Source organism: Carlito syrichta, unplaced genomic scaffold (assembly GCF_000164805.1).
Source record: "Carlito syrichta isolate Samal-C Ts95f unplaced genomic scaffold, Tarsius_syrichta-2.0.1 Scaffold113541, whole genome shotgun sequence".
NCBI classification, from domain to species: domain Eukaryota; kingdom Metazoa; phylum Chordata; class Mammalia; order Primates; family Tarsiidae; genus Carlito; species Carlito syrichta.
In genome coordinates this window covers 266,014-285,398 of record NW_007057637.1, presented here as the reverse complement: position 1 = coordinate 285,398, position 19,385 = coordinate 266,014, and the positions used below count along the sequence as shown (strand labels likewise).

The following is a 19,385-nucleotide window of genomic DNA, read 5'->3' as shown; positions in this document are numbered from 1 at the left end:
CCCTCCCTACCCTATCTCTGCCTCTGACTTTGGCTGTCTGTGGACATGCCTACCCACTTATGGCCACCAAGCTCACAGGGTGAGGGCTGTGGGCTGGAGAAAGGAGGATGGAGATTCCTTCTTGGACTACAGTCACTGGAGATTTGTGGAGGTGCCAGCCAAATGTGCTGTGGTGGCGACAGGGAAAAGTTCTCCTCTCCTTGGTATTCCCCTGTCATTCAGGTTGAGGGCAGGTCCAGTTTGAGCCACAGGACACCAGAGCTGGAGGGTACTTTAAAAAGAGTCTGCCCAGTTTGATTTTGTCCGCATTATAGACAGGAGGCTTGATCAAGGTCACAAAGTTACATGGAGACCACTTCAAACAAACAGTGCTTAGTTTATAGTACATGGCAAATGCTAACTGTTGTTGGTGTTATTGATCAGCTCATATATTTTTATGCACTCAGTGTGTGTCTGGTATGGATTATAATTAATATTTATATAGAGCTTTGCAGCATTCTTTTTTTTTTTGAGTTGGAGTCTCACTCTGTCACCCAGACTGGAGTGCAGTGGCGGCTCCCGGCCACCGCAGCCTCGACCTGCTGGGCTCCTGCAATCCTTCCGCCTCAGCCTTCCAAGTAGCTGGAACTACAGGCGCACGCTACCACGCCTGGCTAATTTTTGATTCATTGTAGAGATGAGGTCTCGCCAAGTTGCCCAGGCACATCACGAACTGCAGCATTCTTTAATAGCTAATATTGATTGTTTACTTTGTGCCAACTGCTTTCTGTAGGTTGCTTCATTTAATCCTCACAACAGCCCAACAGTCTGTTCTATTAATTATTTCCATCTCACAGATGAAGAAACTGACTTAAGAGATAAGAAGTCTCCTGCCCAAGGTCACACAGATGGCAAGCAACTTGGGTGAGATTCAAACCCAGGCCAGTCTGTGAACACTTAATTCCTGTGGCAGCCAGGCCAGCCTTGGGGGAGTCTCTATTTCACAGGTGAGAAAAGTGAAGCTCAGAGAAACTGAAGACCTGGGTCGGGGTCACACAGCTGGAGAAGAGGCAGAACTCCTCTTCCTCTTCTGATTTGGCCCTCCATCTGCTGACCACACAGGTCCCTCTGGCCAGCTCTGCCAGAAGAGTGACCACTGGGCCTCTGGCACTGAGTGCCTAGCCCTGTCTGGCTCTGGAGGCCTCCATTCTGGTTCTGTTGGTGCAGGGAGCACTGCCCAGATGGTGTTTATTCTCGTATGACTACTGCGTGTGTGTATATATTTGTTGATTAAAAACATTACTTGTTATATTTTGTGGCAACATTTAAAAATATTACAAATCTCTCACTGTCAACAAGAATCTTGCCAATATTTTCCCTAACCCTTTACTTACCACCTGGGCTGCGACTAGCAAATCAGAGGCTCTGGCTCACCTGTGCAGAATTCCCACTGTGGCTTTCTCTTGCTCTTGGATCAAATTTGAACTTTCTCTGTTCTTGTCTGCCTCTGTCTCTATCTGGGTCTGCCAGAACTCGCACACTTTAGTCTTTGCCTGTCCCTCTGACCTGATTGATCATCTGGTCCCCTTCTTCATTTCACCCACTTTTCTCCAGTCACGCTGGCCTTCTGTGGAACCCTGAGACATGCCAGACTCAGTCCTTCTCAGAGACTGCATCTCTCATCTGCTGGAGTAGACCTCAAGATGTGAGTGTGGTTGGGGTTCCTCAGCCAAGGGCAGGAGCCCTGACATAAGTGCCATCTGTAAGCAGCCTATCCCAGTGCAAAAGATTTCCTGTGTTCCCCGCCTTATGTGCTCCCATCACTTTAATGTTGTCATTTTTCTTCACATTGCACTTACCACTAATGCACTTCATCGACTTTTCAGACCCATGTTTAGACATTTTTGAAGTAAGGATGTTATATCATAGGTGGAATGTTAATTTCATTAGGGTTTCTTTGTCTTTCATCAGGCTGTGTAAAATGATGGGGTAGTTTACAATTGATGGTGTCTTAGGATCGATGAAATAGTACATGTGAAACAATTGTTTACTTGTTTATTGTCTCTCAGCTACTTAGAATGTAAGCTCCAGAAATATGGGCTATGTTGCTTTCTTTCACTACTATTACCTGCTGTTTCTAGAACACTGCAATCACATGTGCTTAGTAAACAAATAGTTTGATAAAGGAACATGTGCTGTGGTTATGGTGCCCCTGCTTGTTTGCCTTAGTTTGGCCGCTTCCTCTGGTCCCCACATGAGCTGTACTACTAGAGCCACATTTCTCTTCTGTTCATGTGGTGTGATGAAGACATTGCCAGCTATGACTGCCACCTTCATACAAATCACACATGTCATCGATGCCCCACCTGTACTCACATCAGACCCAGAACCACTCAAGGTTCAATCCTTAGTGCTAACCTCCCTCCCTCAGAGGACTGGTGCATTTCCACAGGATCCACTCTAGGGGGTGGGGGATGTCCAGTTGTGTGCTGGTGAATTTCTAACAAGTGCCTTTCCTCTCCCTTCCCAGTAAAGGGCCTGGTGTGTAGCATTTTCCAGATTTTGTGGAGGAAATATCACCATGGTCAGTTTCAACTGCCATCTTAAAATCAACCAGCTTGCAAAATTGTCTGAAAATTTTGCAAGTTGGTTCCAGCCATCATTAGGATGCCCTCTTGAGAGCCATCTGTCTCCATGTCTCCACCTACCTGGAAGAATATTCCATTTTGCCCTTGCTGTTACCTCACACTCAACCAGGTGTCCTGAACTGGCCCACAGTGTGTGGCTGATTCCAGTAATAACTGGGGACTTGGGCTGTACTATAGAGGTTACTCTTTTTCTAATATGTGGACTTGTTAAGGGTTTAGTTGCTACGGTTGCAAAAAGGAGCAAACTGGCAAAATTAGGAAGGCTCTTTCCTTTTTGTAATCTGGGATTTTTAAAATAACTACAATCAAACTAATTTTCTACCTTCTCAAAATAGTTTCTCTTTTCTTAATTTCCATTTTTCTGACATTCTCATGCAAGTTATTTGACTAACTTGAGACCGAAACTCCTGTTTTCTTTAACTCTATGTTCTCTCATTCTTGACAGCCAAAGCAGCTCCCAGGTAAAGCCTTTATCACATCATCACCAAAGGCACTCCCCCTTGCCAGTGTACTCTGTATACACTGCCAATTCATCTTCTAAAAATATTGCATATTAAAAGTTTCTTTGTTCAGATACTTTTGGCATCTCTTCACAATTGTTTGGGCCCTTCTGTCTGACTTTGAAGCTTCTTTCTGTGTCAGCTTCACCCAGGTCCATCCTTACACCTCTCACCTTCCAAAATAAGCTCGTGGTGGCAGGCACACTGGTCTCTGTCTGTCTGTGCTTCCTTCCTGCGTGTATGGCATCCTCTGTGTCCTGCTCTATGGTGTTTTGGATTAATACTCTCACTCCCCCAGTGCCACTAATGCACTGAAACTTCTGTCTAAATCCTGCTCCTGCCTTCAGGAATTCATATCTTCCTTGGCTGCTTCCCTCTTCTGGGATGCCTCCTTTTGCTGTTTCTGAGTGACATGTCTGGGCTCCTCATTTTTGTCTTTGGCTTTCTCTCTCTCTCTCTCTTTCCCTTTTTATTTGTAACAACTTTATTGAAATACAATTCACATGCTACACAATTAACCCATTTAATGTATATGATTCAGTGGTGGGTAGTATATTCACAGGTGTTTGTGAACATTGCCACTATCATTTTTAGAACATTTTCTTCATACCACCCCAGATAAAACCACTTACCCAGCCGGGCTCAGTGGCTCAGCCTGTAATCCCGCACCTTTGGGAGGCTGAGGTGAGTGGATTGCCTGAGCCCGCGGGTTCGAGACCCGCCTGGGCAGCGAGACCTCATCTCTACAGTAAATCAAAAAATCAGCCGGGCATGGTAGCGCATGCCTGTAATTCCGGCTACTTGGAAGGCTGAGGTGGAAAGATTGCCGGAGCGCAGCAGGTCAAGACTGCGGTGGCTGGGAGCAGCCACTGCACTCCAGTCTGGGCAACAGTGAGACTCCAACTCAAAACAAAACAAAAAAACCCACTTACCTTATAGCTGTCATCCCCGAGGCTTCCCATTTCTCCAGGTCCAAAGCAACCACTGACGTATTTCATGCATCTAGAGATTTAACTGTTCTAACATATCATATATATTATTTGGTATGTGGCCTTTTGTGTCTGACTTCTTTCACTTAGCATAATGTTTTCAGGGCTCATCCATGTTGTAGCATGTGCTGGTACTTCATTCCTTTTTATGACTGAATAATATTTCATTATATAGATATATTTCATTTTACTTATCCATTTATTAGTTGATGAACATTTGGGTCTCCATTTTTATTTTTTTTTGAGTTGGGGGTCTCACTCTGTCACCTAGGCTGGAGTGCAATGGCATGTATATACTCATGGCCACCCCAGTGTCGACCTGCTGGGCTCAGGCAATCCTTCTACCTCAGCCTTCCAAGTAGCTGGAGCTACAGGTGCGTGCAATCATGCCCAGCTGATTTTTTTACTTTTATTGTAGAGATGAGGTCTCGCCAAGTTGCCCAGGCTGTTCTTGAACCTGTGGACTCAGGCAGTCCCCTTACCTCGGCCATCCAAAGTGTAGCGATTACAGGCTTGAACCACTGCCCCCGGCCCAGTTTTTGGACTATTTTGCATAATGCTAATGTGAACATTTGTGTTCAAATTTTTGTGTGAACATATGTTTTCATTTCTCTTTGATATGTAGTGAGGAGTGGAATTGCTATATCAAATGATAACTCTGTGTTTAAAATTTTTAGGGGCATCCAGACTGTTTTCCTTGATGGCTGTACTATTTTACATTCCCACTAGCAATGTATGGGGCTTCTGATTTTTCCACATCCTTGCCAACACTTGTTATAATTTGACATTTTGATTATAACTATCCTGGTATCTATAAAGTGGTTATCTCATTGTGGTTTGAGTTTGTGTTTCTCTAATGACTAATGATGTTGAATATCTTTTCATGTGCTTATTGACCATTTGAATATCTTCTTTGGAAAAAATTCTATGCAGGTCCTTTGCTCATTTTAAAATTGGGTTGTTTTTCTTTTTATTATTCAATCGTGAGATTTCTTTATATATTTTAGAAAAAAAATTTTTTTTTTTTTTTTTTTTTTTGAGTTGGAGTCTCACTCTGTCACCCAGACTGGAGTGCAGTGGCCGCTCTTGGCCACCGCAGCCTCGACCTGCTGGGCTCCGGCGATCCTTCCGCCTCAGCCTTCCAAGTAACTGGAACTACAGGTGCGCACTATCACGCCCGGCTAATTTTTTTTTATTTATTGTAGAGATGAGGTCTCGCCAAGTTGCTCAGGCAGGTCTCAACCCACGGGTTCAGGCAATCCACTCACCTCAGCCTCCCAAAGCGCAGGATTACAGGCTGAGCCACCGAGCCCGTTTAGAAAGAAATTTCTTATCAGATATATGATTTACAAATGTTTTCTCCCATTCTGTGGGTTGTCTTTTCAGTTGCTTATGTCCTTTGATACACAAAACTTTTTAAGTTTGATGAAGTCTAGTATATCTATTTTTTTCTTTTGTTGCTCGTGTATTTGATATCATATTTTAGAATCCATTGCCAAACCCAAGGCTATAATGATTTACCCCTGTGTTTTCTTCTTCTTCTTTTTTTTTTTAGTTGAAGTCTCACGCCATTGCCCAGGCTGGAGTGCAGTGGCATGCTCATAGCCAACCCAGTGTCGACCTGCTGGGCTCCGGCGATCCTTTTGCCTCAGCCTTCCAAGTAGCCAGAACTACTGGTGCGCGCTACCATGCCTGGCTAATTTTTATTGTAGAGACGAGGTCTCACCATGTTGCCCAGGCTGGTCTCAAACCTGCGGGCTCAGGCAATCCTCTCTTTTCGGCCTCCCAAAGTGCTGGGATTATAGGCTTGAGCCACTGTGCCTGTCCTGTGTTTTCTTCTAAGAGTTTAATTATCTTAGCTCTTACATTTAGGTCTCAGATCTGTTTTGAGTTCATTTTTGTATATAATGTAAGGTAGGGGTCCAACTGCATTCTTTGGCAAGAGAGTATGCAGTTGTCCTAGCATCATTTGCTGAAGAAACTATTCTATCCCCGTTGAATTGTCTTGGTATCCTTGTTGAAAATCGATTCTTGTCTATTGAGGTATGTGTTTGGTCTTCTCTTGTCTTATATCATTAATTAGCTATTTGATTTGGATTTTTAAGTATCAGAGAGATTAATGTCATTATCTTTAGTTACTAAAGAAATTTTCATAAGACATAAAAGCATCACAAGTGAAAGTTCTGCCCGAGCTGCTCCTGTTCCCACTTGAAGAGCACCCCCTGTGTGCTTTGGTAAGCAGCTTTGTAAACTTCCCGTCTGAGCAGACCCATATACACATGCATATGCACATCTGTGAAAACCCAAACGCACATTCACACTTTGAATTTGTGGATATATGGCGATGCATATATTCAAATTTAGCTATACTAAATAGCTGTGTTTGTATGTCTACATTTTTATAATTGTTTTCTTTTACAAAATTGAGATACATAAAACGTTCTATGATGTTTTAAACAATCAGCTGTATAGTCCATGTATCTTCCATGACAGTATATATGTATTTTACCTCATTCTATCTTAGTGGTTCCATAAAATTTCATAGAACGTGTACACCAAGGTTCTTTAGCCAGTTCTCTATTACAGGGTGTTTATGTTGTTTGCAATTTATTTTTTCCTATGTCACAGTGAGTGTCCTTACACATACCTCTATGTACCTAGGGGAGTGTTTTTCTCTGTCTGATCATGTCTTTTATCTTAAAGTCATTTTTAATATCTTTCCCTCAGCTGTGTTTTATGATGCCTTGCACATATTAGGTACTTAATAAATATTTACTAAGTGAACTCTTAGGGTTTTCATCATAGGCATATCCCTAGCTTGCTATTTTGTCTCAGTAAAATGTTTTATGACACCCTCAGGCCTATTTCACTTACTCTAGAATGAACGAACATTTTAGTTATCCTATCCAATCTTCGTTAGGGAAACTAAGGTGAAATGAGTCAAGCAGTATTTTGATTATATATGCATGGCATTAGAAGTATACAGAGATAAGTGAGATGCAGCCTTAGCTTTTGTGGTATTTAAAAACCATCAGGATAGGTAGGTAGGAGGTATACTACTTCTCTGAGAGACACACGTGTTATAATGAGGGCTTAAAGAAAGGGGAGAAATGATTCAGATGTACCTTAGAGATATTGCAGGCTTGGTTCCAGATCACTACAATACAGTGAGTTGAATATCAAAATAAAGAAAGTCACACAATTTTTTGTTTTCCCAATATATATAAAAGTTATATTTATACTATACTGTAGTCTGTTAAGTATGCAACATTATGTCTAAAAAAGTACATACTTTAATTAAAAATATTTTATTGCTAAAAAATGCTAATGATCATCTGAACCTTCAGTGAGTTATAATCTTTTTGCTTGCAGAAGGTCTGCCTCAGTGTTAATGGCTGCTGACTTATCAGGCTGGTTATTGCTGAAGGCTCAGGTGGCTGTGGCGATTTCTTAAAATAAGACAGCAGTGAAACTTGCTGCATTGATTGACTCTTTCACAAAAGATTTATTTGTAGCATGTGATGCTGTTTGATAGAATTTTACCCACAGGAGAACTTTCAAAATTGGTGTCTATTCTCTCAAACCCTGCTGCTGCTAAATCAACTAAGTTTGTATACTATTTTAAATCCTTTGTTGTCATTTCAACAATGTTCACATCATCTTCACCATAAGTAGATTCCATCTCAAGAAACCACTTTCTTGCTCATCTGTAAGAAGCAACTTTTCATCCCTTTAAGTTTGATCATGAGGTTGCAGTGGTTCGGTCACATCTTCAGGTTCCATTTCTAATTGTGGTTCTCTTGTTACTCGCACCACATCTTCACTGACTCCCTCCACTACTCAGAGTCATCCATGAGAGTTGAAATAAACTTCTTCCAAAGTCCTATTAATGTTGACATTTTGACTTCCTCCCCATGAATCATAAATATTCTCAATGACATCTAGAATGGTGAATCCTCTCCAGAAAGTTTTCAGTTTACTTTGCCTACATCCATCTCCAGAAAGTTTTCAGTTTACTTTGCCTACATATTGGGAATAGGGGAATTGCTGGGTCATATGGAAGGTCAATTTCTAGTTCTTTCAGAAATCATCACACTGTCTTGAAGGTCAAAATTATCCCCTGATCCATGGACTGCAGAATGGATGCTGTGTTAGCAGGTATGAAAACATTCATCTCCTGTACATCTCTGTCAGAGCTCTTGGTTGACCAGGTGCATTGTCAACGTGCAGTAATCTTTTGATGAAAGGAATGTTTTCTTCTGAGCATCAGGTCTCAACAGTGGGCTTAAAATATATAGTAAACCATGTTTTAAAGAAATGTGCTGCCATCTAGACTTTGTTCTATTTCTAGAGCATGGGCAGGTTAGATCTAGCATAATTCTTAAGGGTCCTAGGATTTCTGGAATGGTAAATGAGCATTGACTTAAAGTCACCAGCTGCATTAAGCCCCTAACAAGATGGTCAGTCTGTCCCTTTCTCTGAAACCAGGCATTGACTTTTCTCTCGCTATGAAAGTCCTAGATGGCATCGTCTCCCAGTATGAGACTTTTGTTTACATTAAAAATCTATTGTTTAATGTAGCCACCATCATCAGTTATCCTAGCTAGATCTCTGGATGCCTTGCTGTAGCTTCTGCATCAGCACTTGCTGCTTCACCTTGCACTTTATGTAATGGAGTCAGCTTCTTTTCTTAAACCTAATGAATCAACCTCTGCTAGCTTCCAATTTTTCGTCTGCATCTTTCTCACCTCTCTCAGCCTTCTTAGAATTGAAGAGAGTTAGGGCCTTGCTCTGGATTAGGCTTAGTTTAAGGGATTGTTGTGACTGGTTTGATCTTCTATATCAACCACTAAAATTTTGTATCAGCAAAAATACTGCTTCACTTTCTTATATTTCTGTGTTCACTGGAACAGCAATTTAAACTTCCCTCAATAACTTTTCCTTTGCATTCACAATTTGGCTGTTTGGCACAAGAGGCCTAGCTTTCAGCCTGTCTCAGCTATTGGCATGCCTTCCTCACCAAGCTTAGCCATTTCTATCTTTTGATTTAAAGTGAGAGACATGTGACTCTTCCTTTCATTTGAACACTTGAGGCCATTGTTGGGCTATTCATTGGCCTAATTTTAATTTTGTTGTATTTCAAGGAGGAAGAAGGAGGCCCACAGAGAGGGAGAGAGATGAGAGGACGACTGGTGGGTGGAGCAGTCAGAACACATACAACATCTATTTACTAAGTTCACTGTCTTATATGGGCACAGGTCATGGCACCGTCAAACACTTAAAATAGTAACATCAAAGGTCACTGATCACAGATCACCATAGCCAATATAATAATAATGAAGTTTGAGATATTGCGATGGTTACCAAGATGTGATACAGAGACTTGAAGTGAGCACATGCTATTGGAAAAATGATGCCACTAGACTTGCTTGATGCAGGGTTGCCGCAAACCTTCAATTTGTAAAAAATGTTGTATCTACAAGGTGCAATGAAGTGAAATGCAATAAAATGAGGTATGCCTGCACTTCACTTGGATACTATCAGGGAAAGTTCTCTGGAGAAGGGACATTGAGGGTAAGATTTGGACAGGTGGAGGTGGACGTAGGTGCGAGGTGGGGCTGGTGGTACTTCCAAGGGCATGGCATATGTAAATTCAGAGGAGGTGAGAAACAGGAGAAGTCAAGTTCCACCAGTGAAGGGTGTGTGTAGGGGAGTGATGGGTAATGATGCTGCACAGCCATTAGGGGATATGCTGTGGTAGCTTGGAATTCCAGATGGGTTGGCATTAATCTGGGCCACTATGAAAGTATTTTGAGTAGAATTATATTATTGGAATTGGTCTTGAGGAATCAGTGTATTCAGTAAATCTGGGGCATGAATAAAGGTAAGTCTCAATTTCTAGCAGTTTCTGTAACACACCTTTTTCTTGTCCTTTCCCAATTCTGTAGCTGTCTGAAAATGTGGTTAACCGCATGAAGGATTTCAGCCAGCCCTCAGAAGGGCAGCAGCCAAGCCCTCCACCTACTTCTCCTTCACCTTCTGCATTTGGCCCTCGAGACAGCAACTTGAAAGCCCCTCAGAAAGGTATGGTAGCTTGTAACAATTCTGTGGAGAGTGGAAGAGAAGGTGAAAGGAGTGACAAATAATGTACTTGTCCGAACCCTTCTGATTGCTAATGTGGCTCATATTTGTTTCTGGATGATATAAGCAACTCCATTCCTATGTGTGCTTTCCAGGAGAGGGTGGCTTTCTAAGTGTGGCAGATGCTCTCTGCTACAATGAAGGCAGCACAGTTTAGTCAGAACAGAAGTTAAATTTGGGCCAGACTGTTTTCCCTCACTCTGTTTCAGTTTCTCCATATGTAAAAAATGAGACAGGATTTGGTTTGACAACGTCAGGTAAGAAGTTGCTTTTAAGGATTCTCAGAAGGAGCATAACCAGTACAACCTAGGTAACTCTAGTCTCTCAAGTCAAAAAATTATATAGATTTATGTGAATTGGACCAAACAATGGAGACTTAAGTCAGTGACTTCGGTGCCTACCTCAGCAACCCTAGCTTATCCCTCCTAGGGGGGATCCTAGGAGTTTCTCTTTCTTGGCCCACTGTGGAGGCTTACAAAGCTGATTTGTTCTCTGCTGTGCCTATCACAAAGAGGAAATTCCTGCTCTTCCCCAAATAACCACTTGCAGCAAACACAAAGAAACAAAGTTTTAAGAAAGGAAGCTGTAAGGCATAAAAATGTTAAGATATTGCAAAATAAAAAAGTCCTTGAAGCAACTGCTCAGTAAATACTTGCTTTTGAAAATCTGGGTCTGTCTATCACCTTTAACTTGATTTTTTAAAAAGTTGATTGACTGGAGGAGCCATTCCACTACAGAGGACAGACTCTTTTCACAGTGGAGAACCATTCACTGGATTGTTCACCTTGGTCGTAGCCTTATGTTAGTGCTGTCTTTTCTACTCATCTTCCATTAGGTTATAAGAGTTTAGGAGGCAGAAACTATATCCTGTTCACTCAGTATTTACAGAAGGCTATCCATGGACCAAGTTCTGCGCCTCGTGCCAGGACACAGTGATAGGTGGACAGGGACCCCCTCTAATGGCACACTCAACTCTAGTTAAGGAGCCAGATGTGTAACCTAATAGATTGTGGTATCGTGTCATGATGTAACGCTATAGTCTTGCCCGAGGTCCAGGTTAGCACAGAGGAGGGAGTGCCTCGTGATTTTAGGGAGGGGCTAACCAGATTTTGAAAGGTAGAGTGGTGGTAGATCGGCATTGCTGTCAGGGGAACAGCAGGAACAAGCATGGTGCAGCTGGCCTGTTTGGGGACCCAGAAGCAGTTTGCTGTCTCTGTAATACAGAGGACACGGAAGGGGAAATGTTGGGGTGGTGCTCAGGAGCTAGGTAATGGAGACCTCCCCACAGTGACCAGGGCACTCTGGCTTCATCTTCAAGTCTGGGAATGCCGGCCAGGTTTTCTGACACCTTAGCTCCTGTTGTCCCCTTCAGAGCTTTCTACACGTGGTAAAGCAAGTCAGCACTTGGATTTGGACCCACTTTGAGATCTTTCTGAATATCTGCCACCAACGGGGCTGAGTGAGATTCCTGGAAGACCTGTAAGATGCCCTTATCCTTTACCAGAAGGACTTAGTCACTCCCCATGATATGTCTAGCTGGCTGATGGGGAGGGCTTAGGAGGGGTCTAACTTGACCCAGTGTATTTTCATAAATTGGATTAACTGGTGAGAGGAAGAAAGTGATAATAAAAGTGAAAATTGCTAAAATACACACCAGTTTCAACTTTAGAAGATAAAAGAAATGTTTGCTTCAGTTTTGGTAAGTTTCAGTAGTTTACAAAGCAAGAATAATATTCTTTTGTCATTTGGTTTTAGTTACAACAAAATATTTTTGTTTAAATGAGGGTGTGAGTTTTGAGTTTTTGAATACTGAAGAAGAGTCAGCATAAATGGACTATCTTGAAGTTGACCAATTTTAAGATACTTTTTGCTTTAAAACCAGTTTTGGTTTTATTTTAGCAATGGAATGAGATTAGAAAAAGACATTGAAATTAAATCCCTATCTCATGCCACACCCCCAAGTAAATGTCAGAGGAAATAAAAGATTTAAATGTATGAATTGAAGACCTAAAAATACAAAAGAAGATTTTTCTAAGCACCACATCAAGTAAAGAAGACTTTAATTAAGAAGAAAAGTAGGAAATTTGCCTATAAGAAATTAGAGACAATTTAGAAAAAAAGTAATGAATGCATGATAAACTAGGGAAAATATAATACAGGGCAAAGTACTAGTAATCTTAATGTATAAAAAACACTTAAAGATCTTTAAGTAAAACAACGCAATAAAAAATGTGCACAAATGGTCATAAATATGACAAAATTCTCAACTTCACTGTGAAGAAACTCATACTACATAATGTGCATTACCAGGAGGAGGTGAGTGGGCAGGCATATACACAGAAGGTGGGAGTGAGGATTAGTGCCACATTTTCTACTTGGGTACTATATTATTTTTATAGTTAAAAAAAGGAAAATATGTAAGAAGCAAAAATAAATACTATAAATTATATCTCAATAAAATTATTGTAAATAAATAAATAAGAATGAGGAGCATTAATGTCAAAGTAAAACCTGACAGTGGTCTTCATAGTCTCAGTTGAGAACCTGGCATGTTATGAGGAGCATGTGAGGTGTGCTGTCCTCATGTGAGAGGTGATTTGAAAGTGCGAGTCATGGCCAGGCTCGGTGGCTCAGCCTCTAATCCCAGCACTTTGAGTGGCCGATGTGAGTGAATATGCCTCAGCCCATGGGTTCAAGACCAGCCCGGGCAACTTGGTGTGACCTTGTCTCTGCAGTAAATAAAAAAAATTAGCCAGGCGTGGTAGCGTGCGCCTGTAGTTCTGGCTGAGGTGGAAGGATCACCGGAGCCCAGCAGGTCAATATGGGGATGGTGTGAGTGTGCCACTGCACTCCAGTCTGGACGACAGACTCCAACACACACACACACACACAAACACACACGCACACACACACACACACACACACACACACAAAGAAAGTGCTAGATCACTTTTAGAAGTGCCTCCTGAAGGATGCCCTGACAGGTCTGAGAGTAGAATCTCAAATCCTCATATACTGCCTCAGAAAGCCTGGCTCTTCTGTCATTCTAACTGCTTTAGAAACATATGATGGACAGGTAGAATGTTGGAGAAGCCCACTAAAAGGTGTTGCGCTTTGGCTGACAGAGAGTTTTGGAAGGATGATTCTGTGGGGATAACAAAACTTTCAGTTAGCAAGTGGTAGAGAGAGTGAATTGGATTTGCTCAGAAATCCTCAAATTCATGTTGATCAAAAAGTAGACCTACTGAAACAACTCAAAGATCTCAGTAATACTAGAGGTAATAGGGGTTAAAATAGAATTAGATTTAATATGGGGTGGCACACTCAGGACTAGATATCTGGAGAATGGGATACTAAGGGAAACAAGATTTAAAGAGCCGTCTCTCCTCGTTCTCCATGCCAAAACCTAGACCAGGTAGGCTGTCCTCATGAAGCAAAGTATTGGCTTCCCTTAGCCACTTCTGGCCTGTGTTTAGGAGATGACCTAGATTCCAGATAATTATTGAGTGGGTAGGAATGGATTTGGAATACTGTACCCAAGTGACTCTGTCTACTGCCTGCCCAGTGCTGTCTGTCCTGTTGCAGAAACCCCTTTGGGATGACAGGAGACTTAGGGGCATTGGGCTTTCCAGACTGCTGAATCAAGAATGTGTTCCTCCTCTCCTCATGGGGATGCATCTGTCTGTCAGGCGTGGTGTCCATCTTCCAAGGGAGCATATTCATCCATGTGGTTGCATCCCTGAGCCCCTTTCCTGGGTGACCACCATGCCCTGGTTGATCTTGCAGTGCTGCTGACAGGCCTTTTCTTCTCTATCCTTTGCAGAATCCAAACTGCCCAGGTCGGAGATTAGTGGTGGCCAGCAACCGTCAGGGGTGAAGGAGGATCTTGAGAGGTGAGCCCAAGTGCCCACTTACTCCTGGCACTGCACTCTGCCTAAAAGCTTTCCTCACTGGGACCTTTCCCCATGCCAGAAGCCCTTGAGGGTTGTTTTGCATATTTTATCTCATTTACCTGGAAGGATAACCCTATGGTTTACCGGTCCTAGTATAAGATGAAGAAACACCCAAAGAGGCGAGGGGAAGTTGACTGCTAATGTTCTTAAAAATCCATTTTAAAAAGCAGGACTAAACAGTTGGGTGGCTGGAACTTCTGTGTGTGCGCACGCAGGCATGTTTTTAGAGAGGTGAGGAATGTGGAGTCCTCACAGTTTTAACTGTTGTCATTTAGAGGAACTGGCCCCAGGATGTTGGTATCCTCTATCAGGCCATGATTCCAAGAGCTTGCCACCCCTCTCCAAGTCCCATGAGGACTTGTAGAAAAGTGATTAAGGCACAGAGGCCCTCAGGGAGCACAGGGTGGCATACTCATCCTGCACTTTTCTGGTCATGGGACATGGGAAAATTAATGCATCTAAGAAGGGCTAAGAAGAATACTTTCTTTCTTTCTTTTTCTTTTTTTGAATCCGAGTCTCACTCTGTTGCCCAGGCTAGAGTGCAGTGACACGCTCATGGCCACCACAGCGTCAACTTGCTGGGCTCAGGCAATCCTTCTGCTTCAATCTTCCAAGTAGCTGGAACTACAGGCACATGCCACCATGCCCAGCTAATTTTTTAGTCTCCTCATGTTGCCCAGGCTGGTCTTGAACATGTGGGCTCAAACAGTCCTCTTGCCTCCACCTCCTTAAGTGCTGGGATTACAAGTGTGATTATAAGGTGTGGTGGCACCCTGCCAAGAATACTTTTTTTATTGGGGTCTTGTTATGACTAAATATGTTACTGCATATAAAGCACATAGACACAGTGCCTAGTGCACAGAGTTCTCAATGAATGCTATCTCTGGTTGTTACTAATTGACTTCTTCAACATCCTTGAGGAAATTAACCTTTGTGTAGTCAAAGAACCCAATGAGTTAGTCTAGGGGGCACAGGGTCAGCCATGACTGGGGATTTGACTCTTCTTAATAGGTCAGCCATGCTCCATGTTCCATAGCCATAGATTAAGACCCACGTTCTAAGAATTTATTCTCCCTAATTTAAGAGGGCTCTGCAAGAATAACCTGAACCACCCTCCCACTTTTAGGGTACTTTTAAACATTTTAAAAATGTAAGTATCATATACTAATGAAAGATTTAGAAACTATATAAAATGAAAAACTCGCCCATAGATTCATCATCTCAAGACAACCACTATTAATATTTTGGAGTGTTTCTTTCCCTCCATGTTTTCTTTCCCTCAGTTTAGGATTTTTTTTAAGGTAATATATAATTTTATATCTTGCTGTTTCCTCTTAGGATTATAATTATTTTCCATTATTTATGCTTGCTTTACAAACATTTTTGTTGTTAAAAAGTATTGTTTATTGGTTTTCAGTTTTTAGATTCAACCTTATAGACAAGTCAAAAAGTATATTTTCTAATGGTGCTATAATATACCATTATATGATTGTGCCAATTTATTTAACTTGACCTTGATGGTGGACATTTAGGTTGCTTGCAATTTTTTTCATTATAATAAATAATATTGCTAAGAGCATCTTAGTACTAATAACTTTTTTCTTGCTATTGGATTATTTTACTAGGCAGAATGTCCAGAAATAGGTCAAAGGGCAGGCATATATTCAGGATGAAGAGTTGAATGTTCAGAACAAAGGACTGCTACTTTCTAAAATTTTTAAGCTGTCAAGTGGAGGCAAGTTGCAGGTGGACTTCCCACCTGGCTCACCTCCTTTGAAAGAGGGGCTGACTTGGGATTGAACCCCTGCCCTGAGGCTTTCTCATTGGGCAAATAGCTCCCTGACTTCTCACCTGGCCACGTTTCCTTCTGTGCCTGAGCGATATTGTCCTTGCTGAGTAAATATCACTATCTCCCCATGCCTGGGGAGCTGTCACTGATGCCAGACCTTGGGGTAAAATGATGGGGCATATGGTTTCACAGTGCCCTCTTATTTCCTGGCCAACTAGTAGCTGGTCTCATTGTTCCATAGTTTCATGAACCCACAAATGCCAATCCTGCTCAATGACTGAAGTTAATGCACAGACCTTGTCTTAGCTACATGCTTCTTTTCATGCTGTCTGCATCTGTTTCTCCCTATCTCTCTTCTGCACAGGAACAAACAGGAGCATGCTACTGTCCAAGATAAGTGCTTTCATGTAGCAAAGAGGGAAAGAGAGGTTGCCATGAAGCACTCAGAGGCCTCTGTGCCTCAGGGGGAAGGCAGCATTGGCCATGAGGAGCAGAAGTCACCCCCGCTGGTGAGTGCAGGGCCTTCCTGAGCTGGCCTTCCATGCTTGTGCAGCACTCTAGGAAGTGGAAGTCTGAAGCCTTGTGGCTCAGGCTGCCCATCCAATATGCTCACCTTTCTTTCTGTGGGAAAAGTATCTTTTTAAGAGCCAGGAACCTGTGTTCTTCTAGCTCTGGCTCTGTCACTGATTTGCTTTGCTGCCTTTGGCATGTGTTTGCAGTCTTTGTGGCTTCAAGTCCGTGCTGCAAAGGATGGATCACTCAACAGTTTTATTCAGCTCTGAAACTTCACAGGTATAAGAACTGCTGTTGTGTGTGTGCAGCACGCTGTGAGGAGAGAGGACTGGCAGCCTGGACCCATGTAATAGGAAGAGCATAATTTTTAAAGTTAAGCAGCTTGGTGCAAATCCCAGCTCCCTGCTTACTAGCTTGGGCACATTGTGAGCCTGGTTCGAGGATTATGTGTTCACATACAGGATTGCCTAGGGGATCAGAGGAAACCATATTTGTCCAGGCCTTAGCACATGCCTGGCAGATCGTGGAAGTGTGCTATTATTGTTGCTATTGCTATTAATACGTTTAATTAATGGGACACTCTTTGTCAGGATCTTTCTGCTTAAGTGCAGCATTTATTTTGCAACATGAGAAGTCTAGAAGTGTCCCCGGGGTTGACTTAATGCAGCCTCAGGCTGGCTGTTTCCACAGTAAAATGGTGGCTATTATTGCCCCATAGGTCACATGCAGACAATACAACACTATGCAGAAGAAAAGAGGCTGTGTTGGCTTGCGCGGCTCTATCACAAGGACTTTTCCAGAAGTGCCCAGCAGAATTTCTCTTATGTCACATTTGCCTGAATTACACCTGGTGCCGATGGCTAAGCCAGGCCTCTGCAGAAGGAGTTAGGGAGGACTCCAGTGGATGCAGCTAGGACTCTTTTCTAGTCACGTATGGGAAGGTGGGCATCTAGACAGAATTAGGACTGACAGTGAAGGAGTTGGGAGAGAAGAATGGCTGTTGGCAGTATCTAGTCTTGTCTGCTGTGGATACCACAGGGTTTGAGGTCAGGAGCAGCCTTGCCCAGTGTTGGTGGGTAGCCTGGTGCATGCAGTACTGTGTGGAAGGAAGTTGAAGGCAATGTGAGATCATTTGGGATTGTGCTCTCCTGGGAGGGGAAGGCAGACATGCTGGCTGAGCACAGGCCTGTGCTTACTAATTTGATTATTACATGGATGCTCAAAGCATACAGGAGGCACATAAGAAATGCTGGTTGAACTAGGCTCTCCAGGAAATACAAACACGGTAGGATCCTAGTCTTCAGAAAATTTTCAGTTTATGAGGAAGATGGATTTAAACCAAGAACTTTGAAAAAAGCCAGATTGGTTACAGTAAGTGTTAAATGGAGGTAAAGATAGTAAGATTTGGGATTGCAAGGTTGATCAGAGATGGCATTTGACCTCAGTTTTGAAAGATGTGTACTTGCTGCGGGAGGAGACTGGGTCAAGGAGACGACAGGACACAGTGAAAGAAGTGAGGTTTGAAGCTGGGTTACAGATGACCTTGGACTCCTCGAGGAGTTAGCCTGTAAGTGATTCTGAAGCAGTGGAGATTCCTGATGTGTGTGAGCATCAGGGGTGATGGGATCTGACTTGTGCTTTTAGAGCCCTGTGGCATCCTGGTGAGGAATCTGTCAATACAGTGAGAAACTGGGGCCAGCACACGGTTTAAGAGGCTCTTGCAGTTGGTCTCTGAGGGGCAGGCAGGTTGTCACTTCTCTGCAAGTAGCCTGACGACCAAATAAAAAGGATCCTTATGCTGGAGATGAAGGGTTAAATCAGTGTAGAATGGGCAAGAAAAGTTGGCCACCTGGGACAGTCATCTGGAGATGTAAGATCACAGCCTGGAATATGTTAACTACAGTGAAAGGAATCCACAGCTTCATTTTCTTCCACCTCCTTAGGATTGCCCTGGGGGAGAAACTTTTCTTTTACTGGTAAAGTGGGAAGGAAGTTAGATGACCCTTGGTACAAGTGTGTGTATTTTTAAAATGAAGGGTGACTTTGGAATAAAGAAGGTACATTGTTCTTGATCCCCCCCCCCATCTCTAGATGGATAATGCCCTTCTCTGAACCACAATTCCAAGGGACTAGTAAAGCAAGTTGCTTCCTTCACTTTGAAAATAGTTATCTACTTTTGTGGGCATTCTCATTTTTTTTTTTTTTTGACTGCTCAGTATCTATTTCTTCATGTCACTGAAATCCCATTTTCCTTTTAGCTTTCCTGTTTCCTGTTGTTTGTAGTCTCAGTGAGATTGTATTCCCAATGCCCGGCTTCCTCTATGGAACTAGATCTGGGCACAGGTCCTGAGCCCAGCCAGCCAAACCCACTTCCTGGGGACTTTCAGTTTTGAGTGAGTACAGAGGAAGGGTGGGAGGCCAAGTGGGAGTTATTCATTGCAGCTCAGGTGTGCTGATCAGGTTGTGTCTTTTGCTGTTCCCTACACTTCCAGGATATCATTGGTTTCTGGTTGGACCATCTGTATGCCCTATGCACATTCACATTTGCTTCAAGAGTGAGAGGATTATGTTATTTTAGAGATTGTAATACTTAGTTGGAAGGGGCACTGTGAGACCACCTGGATTCCCACTTAACCTGGCCTTGGTGGTTGTATCATGTGACAAGTTTTGCAGAAGGGAAAAGTGGTTTGCTCATCTGAATCTTCTGATAGGTAGAGCTTTAAGAATCCTGGAGTAATAAGGTCCTGGCAGAGGCTTTACTTGAAGGGAGAATAGGATTTCTGACCTTACCTGTTGTATTCCTGACACATATTATTAGGTATATGAGGATGAAGTACACTTGATAGAAAGTAAAAGCTTTCTTTTCTTTTTTG

At 42.6% G+C, this 19,385-nt stretch overlaps 1 protein-coding gene across 4 annotated transcripts in view; it reads left to right on the top strand.

The window, feature by feature from the left end:
* CHCHD6 (coiled-coil-helix-coiled-coil-helix domain containing 6) overlaps positions 1-19,385 on the top strand; it is a 280,902-nt gene that overhangs the window by 16,500 nt on the left and 245,017 nt on the right. For all 4 annotated transcript variants that reach the window (XM_021719059.1, XM_008071644.2, XM_021719063.1 and 1 more), the window contains exons 2-4: positions 10,065-10,200; positions 14,081-14,150; positions 16,364-16,508. In XM_021719059.1, coding sequence (XP_021574734.1) covers positions 10,065-10,200; positions 14,081-14,150; positions 16,364-16,508 — 351 coding nt within the window. The remainder of the gene's footprint in view (positions 1-10,064; positions 10,201-14,080; positions 14,151-16,363; positions 16,509-19,385) is intronic.